General features: G+C 37.8%; 1 protein-coding gene across 6 annotated transcripts in view; it reads left to right on the top strand.

The window, feature by feature from the left end:
- Positions 1 to 3840: 3840 nt before the first annotated feature.
- phf21aa (PHD finger protein 21Aa) overlaps positions 3841 to 11490 on the top strand; it is a 28193-nt gene continuing 20543 nt past the window's right edge. For all 6 annotated transcript variants that reach the window (XR_014626748.1, XR_014626749.1, XM_084404378.1 and 3 more), the window contains exons 1-2: positions 3841 to 4134; positions 10983 to 11037. Coding sequence is in view for 4 of the 6 variants with exons in the window: in XM_084404378.1 (XP_084260504.1) it covers positions 11008 to 11037 (30 nt within the window). In the remaining 2 variants the exon portion in view is untranslated. The remainder of the gene's footprint in view (positions 4135 to 10982; positions 11038 to 11490) is intronic.

Here is an 11490-nt window from a genome sequence, read left to right as displayed (position 1 = left end):
AATAAGCGCGCTAAGCCGCCTCGCTTAGGTCTGCTGCTGCAGCAAGTGCGTTTTAAGTTATTACAAATTATAGGATAATTTTGGCTTCAATCTTCTCAAGAAAAAGGGGGTTCCCGTAGCGTAAGCTAAGGCTTACGCAACACTCGTTCCCTCATCTCAGGGAACCGAGGTTACGTTAGTAACCGAGACGTTTCCTTTTGTTCCTGTTTCCCCGCTCTGTTTGGTTTCAGTTTCCTTAATTACTGATTATGTCCTCATTTGTTTCTATGGTTACTTAAGTTTATCACCTGGGTCTCTTTATGCTTGCCATTTTCTCCCTGTTGAATTCAATACCTTGTTGGTTCTCGTCTATGTTGATTTAGTTGTTTATCTATGCTTATTACTCCTGTGATCTCCTGTGTGTTCCTAGTCTGTTCTTTAATAAAGTGTGTTTTGTTTTGGACTTTCCTTCGTTGTGCGCTCATTACAGCCAATCGTGACAACAGCATACTGTGTGTATATACACCTTTTGCTTCTAGGATCTGATAGAGCATTCAGGTCTGGACTCTGGAAATGATGACACGTCACGTCAGATATCAGAATAGAACAGAATATATATTGCCAAACAGACGGTGACATTAAATTTGTATAGGGTACACAACCATTTAAAAGTCAGAGACTTTAAGACTGGATTTATTGATGAATAATATAATTTGAATTATTTGAATAATAATATGTTAAGAAACTTAAATATAGTTAAAACTGTAATATTGTGAAAAATTATAATTTGAAATAACTGTTGTCTACAGTAATATATTTTAAAATGTGATTTATTACTGTGATGTCAAAGCTGAATTTTCAGCATCATTACTGCAGTCTTCAGTGTCACATGATTCTTCAGAAATCATTCTTATATGCTGATTTGCTGCTCAAAAAACATTTCTTATTATTACCACATTTTAAACAAAACTGTGCTGCTTGATGTGTTTGTGGAAACCATTATACATTTTTTTCAGGATTAGAATAGTGTTTATTTGAAATAGTAATCTTTTGTAACATTATAAACATGTATAAACTGTAACTTTTGATCAATTTAATCCATCCTTGCTGAATAAAAGTATTAAACAGTTAAAGAGTTAAAAAATCGTACAGACCCTAAACTTTTGAACCGTAGAGTATATTATACTGCACAATGTGATATAAAACACTCTATACAATACAGTACACAAACTGATATAGTCAGATTATAAATAGATGCACTATAACAGCTATTGGAAAGACTGATCTTTATTGATAAGGGGTTTTAGTATGTTGTTTGTTATGGTGTCTGCGTTGATATTCGTCACCTGTATAATGACCTGTGTTAAATACATTGTTTGGGAATAAGATGCAAAGCACCTTATCATGCGTCCTTTCATTACCACTGAGAGCCTCCTTTGCTCTTTAGTTTATGTAAACACATGTTGACAAAAAGAATGTCTGACTCAGTTTCTGGCAGCATGGGACTTACTGATAAATGGAGTCTTGTTTAGATCAGTCACCTCGGATTAGTCTGGAGGTGCAGTGTAAAATCCAATATTATACTCTATCAATGTCTTTCACAAAGATCACAGACGCAACAGCCAATCACAATCAGCCAGAGAGGAAACATGAGGTCTAATGACACAAGAGCTGAAGAGGATGAGTCACTGACTGCCAGCTGATGTTTCATTGTGTTAGATGAAATAAGAAAGCTAGAGGCTGCTGAGGATTCTGATGGCTGCCCTCGTGCACTGCTGTGCAATGGATAGTATAGGGTCAAGCAGGGTCGAGTGAGTCCCCATGAAATCACAATTGAAAATTATTTTTTATGAAATATTGCAGTATTTAATGATTCATCCGTGCACATCATTATTTATTTATTTATTTTTAATTCAAGCGCTCTTATAATTTTCAATCAAAATAATTACCCCTCCCCCTTGCAACGACATCAGCTGTGTCCGAAATCACATAGCCTACGTACCTACTATATAGTAGGCGAAAAATTATGTGACAAAAGTATGTCCGAATTCACAGTACTCATAAACACATTCACACACTGACTGAGTAGACACATACTGTTTTTCGCCTACTATATAGTAGGGAAGTTTGCGATTTCAGATGCAGCCATCTTTTCTCTGATTATGTGTTTAATGGTGTGAGGGCGGGACAACCTGTCACTCACATGAGATCACAGCAGCAAACCAAAACCATCCAATCAATTCCCAATGGACAAAATCAAGTCCCACCTTACATTATTTCTGGTTCGAGAAGCCAGATATACGAAACATAAGGGAAGAAAAGATTGTGTATTCCCAGATACATAAGCGCTTTGGTAAGAAAGTGTCGTTTATGCATTTCTATGTAATGTAAAGGCAATGAATCAGTATGCATAGCACATCCCAGAATAGTAAAAAACTACTTTCACTGACCTCACTCCTGGAAATGTGTGGATTATATAAGATCAATACACAGCCAGCCTCAACTCATCCTGCCTCCAAATAAAGAGTGCTAGGAAAAGAAACAGAGGAACATCAGAGAAGAGCTCTGTAATTAAACACACACATGGAAAGCAATGACACAATTACATTCATTAGAACATCAGTAGATGGTTTGCCATTATTTGCAGCTTTTTGTTTACATTTTCAACCACAACAGAAGATATTTTTCTTTGGTAAAATGCTCTTCTCTCATCTCTCATATTGCTTTCAACTGCTTCAGCATGTTATGTTCGCACTGTCTCGACAGTGATGTCACTCTTCTGCTCTGTATTTCATTATTAAATGGATGTAAAAATGTTGAGGTTCGTACTTCCTGTTCTTTTTGTGCAGACTGATAATTCAAAGCGAACTGCGATGACTCAGTGGTGCTCATGACGAAGAGTGTGGACCAGTTTAGGAGGCAAAGGCCTAGAAAAGAAAACGGTGCTGAGAGAGCAGGATTGATCGCTCACAAACACAGCGCTCTGTCTCCCCCTGCCGTTCACTTCTCATAACTCATGCCACTAGAAAACTGGTCGCATTTCTGGTAGTTACTGACATCAAATAAAGAATAATAATTGTGGTAGGTAAAAAATAGTGTTTTTTCACCAATCTATCTTTATACAAAACACACTATACTCAACAAAATCACAGAAGAACCTATTGCACAATATTGATTATATTGCACAGTGATTGAAAGGAAGTGTGCAATGAAAATGGTTTATATCGAACATTATTTAATGCATAGCACTGCATCAAGAGCACTTGAACAAGACTAACCAAAATACAGGCCTATGTCATATCACATGCAATACTACTAGATTGAAATAAAATGCTTTTAAAAATGAATTGTTCAAACATTTCTGTTTATAGCATTTTGAACTGGAAGGTTGTGTTTTAAATGTGTCTAAGAAGCTCTGACGGTGGGATATAATATGTTTACTGAAATGATCATGGATAAAACATAAAAACTTCCTTAAAATAGTTATTTCTGTGAATACGTGGACAGAAAATCTCTTCTCTGTTATCCTAACAATATATCTGGCCCACACTGGATGCACATTATTGTAACTTCACTCAACATGAGTTTCACCGAGTTTACATCCGGGACTTTTCCCTAGGCAATGGGGGGCGCACTACAACCGTTCCTTAGGCAAAGTGAAATAAATTCGCCGCACCGTTACATAAACTAGTTCTCTTCTTCTAAGTGTTCTTTCGTGCTCGGTAATACTTCTTTCGCCCCGGTTCGCGACAATATTCAATTAATATCCAATGATATCCATAATGTGTAATGTTGGGCGAGTTATTTTGGGCGTTACACGGCATGGTTTTGCTGTCCCATTATCTCTCTTCTGCGCGCATTGATACAACGAGCGCACAAGCTGGGGGTGAATGGGATGGAAGAAGAGTTCTTGTTTTGTATATCAGTTTCTGTCTTTTTATGTATTTTTGGTTAAAAATCAAGCGAACAAAGCGAAGATTCCTTCTGTTACACTGTACAAAACTTTAGGGCGCAAAAGGGAGCGAATTCATCCGTGGGATAAGGTTTTAGTGGTGAAATGCCCGGCTGTTTGTAGATATATATTTAAATAATTGGTGAGTGTGTGTGTAAGTGTATGAAGATCGGTGTTTGACTGCTGGAGGAGTGAGTACAAGGGTAAGTGCACCTCGGTTTTTTCATCTTCATCTTGTGAACTTTTGGGAACGGTGTCTTGCAACTCTTTTAGCGTTCTTTATTTGATTCTGCTGATAGTGATTTGAGTGGATGTGAAAGCGCAGAGGCAGCGCAGGGGGGTTTTGTTCATTTCTCTTTATTGTAGGAGTTGCAGGAGAGAGAGAGAGGGAGAGAGAGAGAGAGTGCAGCTGCAGTCAACGAAACGTTATAACTTACAACCGTTACACAATAACGCATCGAATGGCACCCAAACACCCTTTAAACGACACTTGCTTAACAGAACTGGAATAATATGGTTGAAAATGTGATTCCAGCGCGTGCCGTAGTTTTCACAGCATGCCGTGAAATGGGATGCCATTATAAATGCACTTTGCGCTTACATTTACATTCATTATTAGAGCAAGGGACGAAATCTCGAGCCATAAACAGGATAAAGTGTGTATCGGTACTCTTGATGTGTTGAGCTACTATTATTGTTAAGAGCCGCTAGGGCGACAAGACGTGTGATCATGAAAGATTTTTTTCCAGTTCGTGTTTTCGGCACCACGCCTTGACATATCTGCACAAACGCGAGCTCGCTTTCATGAAGTCTCCCAAAATCTGTTCTGTGGTTAGGTGGAGGAAAGTTGTAGGCCCTTGTGTAGTGAGTTTGATGTGTGATTGTGTGAGTATATAAAGTGATGGCGCTGTTTCCGGTGTGGATGCGTTGGAACGCTAATGATGATGATGATGATGATGACCTTTCTCAAGCTTTCAGATGGCGCTCGGTCCGCTTTAACGACTGGACCGTCATGAGTTCCTTTCGCAGTCTCTCAATGTGTCTTTTTTTAAAATTAACTTAGTGCTGTTTTGGTTATTGGGTTTAGTACTGTATAGCCGTCAAACAGTATGGTTGTTCCTCATCAAAAAATCACACCCTGTTTTTTGATAATTTGTTTAGCTTAAGATTGCTACATGTAGGCCTACGAAGTTATAAAATAATAGGCCTACAGGTTTTTCTTCTCTTCAGCTTTGTCATGTTTTATTCATGTGCTCTTCCATTATCAACTATGTTCACTGTACAGCCATTTTTATGTTTGTTCTTCCTCTTAACTCCACCTGCTTTTTTCTTGCAATGGGTCACCAATCCAGTTAGACATTTCTTCATTTAATGTGCATTAAATTGATTTATCTTTTTCAATAAATTCGGACTTCAATAATGTAGTTTCATTATTTTCTAATAAATATTGCTTTTATTTTCAGTTCTACACACACAGTTGTGTATAAAAGATAGTGTTTACCTCCTGTTTAGTGGTTTTCTCACTGCATGCTGTTGTCTTGTTACTTTCACATAAAGATGGTGAGTGGATGCCAGTTGCCAGTGAGAGTTTTTATACCAAGTCACTTGACCTGAGTGGTTTCGCGGCCTCCTTTTTTCAGTATTTTTTCAGACATCAGGCCCACACACTCCTTGCACCCCCCAGTTTCTCAAATGTCTTAAATGTCAAACCATTTTAAGGATTAAACGTGTCATAGATACTCACAATGTGTATCAAGATACATACATACATACATACATGATGTAGGCTAGGTTTAGAATATAATTATAGAATATAGTTTCAACAAGACGCAATCTAAGCAGCAGTTTACCTAACCACCGTGACAATTTGGCATATCTGACATTCCTCCTTCACCCCATCTCTAATTTGTTTCTAATACTTCTCCCCCATATTAATAAAGGGGATCTATTATGCCCCTTTTTACAAGATGTAATATAAGTCTCAGGTGTCCCCAGAATGTCTCTGTGAAGTTTCAGCTCAATCGCGGTTAAGCTATCGTGACATTGCAGTTCTTCATCACCATGAAAGTTTATTATCTGCATGTGTTTTGATGCCATATCTGTTTAAACTTCTGACATATGGTTTTCTGTGCGCACAGAAAGCTGGCTGTCAGACGGCGCATCCCGTGAGTATGAAACTAAGTTCTCTTTCACGTCTTATTGCGCTTCAACTGTCACATAGCCTACGCAAGGTTATTTCAGAAACACACAAAGTTCACATTAACAGTCGGTTATGTCTGTGAATGTAAACAGAGTAAAGAAATCGCATGTGAATATTAGATCTGTGTATCAGTGAAAGCAGCGTAATATTCAGTACCTAGTGATATGCTGTTAATATTAATCAAACAACAAAAGAAAACCAGAAAATCACTCACTGCCCTTGAATGAATAACTTTAGTAGCTTTAATAAGAATACATTTCTTACTTGAATGCTGCTGTTAATTACTCTGGCAAGGAGATAAACATGGAGGACTGTTTATAGCTCACTCAGGGAGGGGTCTATGCTAATAGGCCTTTATCACACTTCCGTGTTTGAAAAGCGGAAGCTTCAAATAGGAGCGTAAAACAACTTCTGCTGCAGCCTGTATCAATGGCTGTGCCCATAGTTTGGGATTGTTTTGATTTGTGTAAAATTCCCAAAACTTAACTTCAGAGTCTGATCACCTTATTTTATTGCAGAACTGCAAGAATACAGTACAAACAACACCACATTAAAGAGCATTAGAATCAGACAAATCTTGAAATATGAATTACGACTAAAGTCTACTTTGAGGGGATTAAAATAAAGGTTTGGGGGAAACTTATTAAACGATAATGTTAAAAAAGTTTCATGCACTTACTTTAAGATGCAATCATGAGTAATTAGATCAAATTAAAGTTGTTTAAATAAAGGAATATTTCAACCACAGAGACATTTATTAAAAAAATATGGTTTGATCATCGTAAACGAGTCATATTCTCCGTGTTTGAGTGCAATGATTGGATAGCATTATACTGTGTAGACAATAATGGGTGGTAATATAATGCAAAAATAACATTAAAAATCAAATTAAATCAGTCCGATGATTCCTCTGGCAGTAACTTGAGCTGTGTGCTACTCGTTAATCCCATGACAGCACTGGCAGCGCTGATGATCGCGTCTCTCTGATAGTGTTACACAAGAAAATAAAAGATGACATAAATAGTAGGGTATCATGTAAGTCTAAATAAACAGATTTAAATATTGACGTTTATTGATAAACTCAACTAAATTAGTTAACTTTTCTTCTTAAAACTGGCGTCCGTCTATTGACAATAATGCAGGTGGAAATTCCTTTACGCTACTAATCGGAGCAGGATGTAACAATACGCGGGCCGTGATAAAGGCCAATAGAGCTGAGTCTATTGGCACTGGCAGTCGTGGGGCCTGTTCAATGTGACGTCACATCGCATAGAAACTGGAGTGAGTGTATTTTTATCATTATAGGTTGGTTGTGTACACACGCTGCCGACACACATTTATGTTCAAACTCCATGTAAAATTGAATTTTGCATAATAGGTCCCTTTTAATAGAGTACTGCAGTGATGTATTTTTGTTGGCCAATTTTCCACTGGCTTTTGGATTATTGCAGAAAATAAGCTCTGTGACCAGCAAAAGTTCAGGATTCTTACACATTAGGGTTAGGGTTACTAACCCTAACCTAGCCTATTCATCGTGATAATCTTCACAAATAAACACAACACAAAACGTTTTTTTTGTACGTTTATGTTAGAGGAGTTTGCAAGAGTGTGATTATAAACACAATGAGGCTATAAAAGCGGATTAGTGAGAGTAGATGAGTTTACCTGGTCAGTGTGATTTATCCAACAACCTTAGCCACTTGTTTACCTTTTGTAAGACAAGAAAAAGCTTGTGGTAGTACTGATGTATTTTATTTTGTAAGACATGAAAGTATCTTGAGCTTGTGTTATCACACTTTATTTCAGGCATTTAATCAAGGGTGATGAAATTGGAAGTGCTAAAATGCTAGCTTGTTTCTGGGGTTTGGCCTACAAACATACATAATCTCTGCTGCACTCTAGTAATGTATATCATTTAAGAATTCTAAAGACATTTTAGAGCTGGGTAAGAGTCATTGCAGACAGCAATCTGTTTACCTTTATGATCATAAAGGATTATATCAACACGTGAGCTTATGAAAACGCTAACATATAGAGTGTATTACGTGGTAATGAAACTGCTTTGAGTAGAGGGCGGTATTGTAAAAACTGCTTTGGTTGAGTAGAGGCATTGTAAAAGTTTGGTTAAATTTGATTAGGTTTGAGTGCAAGCATTGGTCAGAGAATGAGGAAGGGTGTATCAAATGTTCCCTTTCTCTGAAGAGTAGTTCTGAATTACTTGTGCTTCAGCACATTTACTGAGCCAACAGGTTAGGGTATGGTGTGCCAGTCTGATCAGGCAGGTGTAGTGTGTGTGTGTTATGATCACTTTGGCTGTTTGCCCTTACTGAATACAGAAGTCCCAGAAAATAGCCCTCTTTTGCTCTGCTGTTGACACTTATAATGCAGGACCAATAGGACACATTACATCTACTTTCTGCTGGTTTGTAAGATTCATTGTATTCATTTTTTTTAATATTATTTTGCTTAAATATCAGATCAGTGACTGGTGCAGCTACAGATAGAGGATGCCACTCTGTAGATGAGTGAGAAGCTCTCTGTGTCTGGAGTGCCCATCTGGTAGTCTCTGCTTTCATTCTGATGAGAAGAGTGATGATCTGTGGCAGAGACAGAGACTGATTCTGTGAGACACAAGTACTGAGAACAAAAAATAACAGCTCAAACAAACCAGAGAAAGCAGGAAGTGAGTAAATTTGCACTGGCATCAACTAATTCAACTCCAAAAGACGTTATAAGACAGAGACAGTCCACTTGTACATGTATGAATAGAGGAAAACATATATGGTGGCTATTGTCCCGCTTTACAATTTTTGATGGAGGCTTCACAACTCAACATGTAGCTGTTAAATGAGCCAATCGCCTCTTAGTTTACTATAGAACGTGCTTGTTCCTTAGCTGGACCAGTCAAAAAAAACAAAACAAAAACCTTTTTGTTTGATTTGAGCACAATTTATGATTTTATTCTTGATTTGAAATATGTTATTGAAAAGGACAAGATATTAGAGCTGTATTTGCATTACGAATATGGCCACCAAGTGAAATGACTTGCCTTCAAGGGACTTTAGCTGTTTCTTATATGCATTCTTATCTGTACTTGTGTTCTTGTGGACTTGTGAAACATCATCACTCGCTGCCCAAGTACCGTTTCAATTAAATGTTCACGTTAGCCAAGCACAGTGCAAATCTCCGGATGTGTTCTTGATATGCCCCTTTTATCGAGGATGCATCGAGAGGTGACTTGTACGGAATTGAGTCAGCCAGGTATCCCAGAATGCATCTAGCACCAACCAGAAAGCGTCAATAGCAGAGGTTAAAACCCGTGTAATTTAAAAATACTACTGTTATTGTGTCACAAAATGTAGTTTTAAGAGTTTTTCAGGTGAGAATAATAGTTGTAGAATGTAAATGTTGTAAAGCTCAAGTCTGTGGTTTATTGATAAAGATATAGCGCCTATTTGAAAATTTGATCTAGCGCGTGTTGAGGTCCAGGCGTTCACTAGGTGCTCAGCCGTACCACGGCTGGTCCTTCTGACGTTTGCCGCTGGCTCTGATGCCTCTGTAGTGGTTAAACATGAGATATAATTTGTCTTGTGTATGTCTAACGGGCATTCTGGTCTCATGAATCTATCATTTGTTCCTGAACAAATCGTTTTGGCTGAGGGCAAAGTGTAGTTTCATAACTTATGTATATACTTTTTTATATATATATGCTGTTTAACTTTACCGTTGTAGCCTACTAGAGCGCTGACTTTGTACATTTTGTACTGAATTGTTTGGTTGTCTTTATTTATTATTTTATAGTTTCTTATACCTTTTTTACTAATATTTTTATAATGGCTATTATTGATCATTAAAACTGACATTTAACAAAAAGAGACAGGGCTATGCTTTGTATCACATTTCATTTTATTACAGTGAAGATAATCAGAGTACATATTCACAAAGGCCTATTGCCTAAAAAGCATATATTAATATGTTTAATATTCAATGTATATAATCAATGTACGCATTGCCTGAACCACATTTGTGTGGCTATTACTGTTTAACGAAACGAGGCAGAGTGGTGTTTTATAACATACTTCATTTTATTGTTGCTTAAAATATACATACTGAGATAACCGGAGTAGCCAGAGCGAGCTGAGTGACGATATCATGAACGCTGCTGTTCCATTTGTAGAATTACCGGACTTGCGTCCTCCCGTCCAAGGAGGCAAGTCCGAAGTTTGCATACTTGGTGTCAAGAAACGCCTCATGTCTCTGTGTGTCTCTGTAAATGTTGTTTCAGGACATTGTGCTAGGAACTTAGTTTCTTGCTGTATAGGGGAAACGTTTTCACTGAAGAAATTTGTAGTTGTCCATTTCAGGTACCTTGATTGAAAAAAATCCAAAAAATCATTTACTCACCCTCATGTGGTTCCAAACTTGAATGACTTTTTGAAGAGGTGTTTGCCTGTACAATGAAAGTCTGTGGGGTTCAATAATATTCGGGGTTCAATACGTCTTTGTGTTCCACAAGGGAAAAAAAATCACACAGGTTTGGAGTGACATGAGGGTAAGTAAATGATGACAGAAGTTTAATTTTTGGGGTGAATTATCCCTTTGAGTGTATAAAGAAGGATTGCTTTCTTTTCTAGTAAGCTTCCAATTTCTGTGTCCCCTCAATTTGGGATTGAATCTGCAATATATGCATGCAACCCAAATCTTTATCCACAAAGCTTGCACTTAAAATATTCCTGCTGACATCTTTTTTTTCAATATTGCTATGATGTAGATTTGTCACTCTCTGGAGCGCTACTTGTGTGTAAATGTGTGTGTGCTCCAGTTCTTACCATCCTCTCTTGTCTATTCCAGCTCCACCCCCCACTCTGCCAGTTGGATGGTGTTCAAGACGGCAGACGTTGGGAAGGTATAGAATAAACCATTGTCATAAGGGGGTGCACACATTCTGACACAACTGTGATGGTCTGCTTTATGGCGTTTCATTGACTAGCTAATTAATTTTAATGTTTTCCAGAACTACACTTAGTACTATTACTCAAAACAGCAGCATAGCTAGCTACACAGTTCTGAAGAGGAGAGAAGGAAACAGTTAATGCATGTGTCAGCATCATTTCCTCTCAAAGAAGAATGACAGCAGGAGAAAACAGGATTGTGTATGTGGAAAAGAGTGCTGTTCAGTTTGATCCGTGGTGTTCAGGCAGGATTTTGATGAGAGTAGTTCTGATTGAATCAGTGCACAGAGATATATCCTACTAACACTGAGCAGATTTACACACACACTCGCAGAAGCACACTAACAGATCTGTCATGGCATGGTCATGCACACTGTGAGACCGCAAAAAGCTCTTTTACCTCTTTT

The sequence above is a fragment of the Rutilus rutilus genome (genome assembly GCF_951802725.1).
Source record: "Rutilus rutilus genome assembly, chromosome: 3".
Lineage (NCBI taxonomy): Eukaryota > Metazoa > Chordata > Actinopteri > Cypriniformes > Leuciscidae > Rutilus > Rutilus rutilus.
The sequence above is the reverse complement of the archived record's forward strand: the minus strand, read 5'-3'. Positions and strand labels throughout refer to the sequence as shown.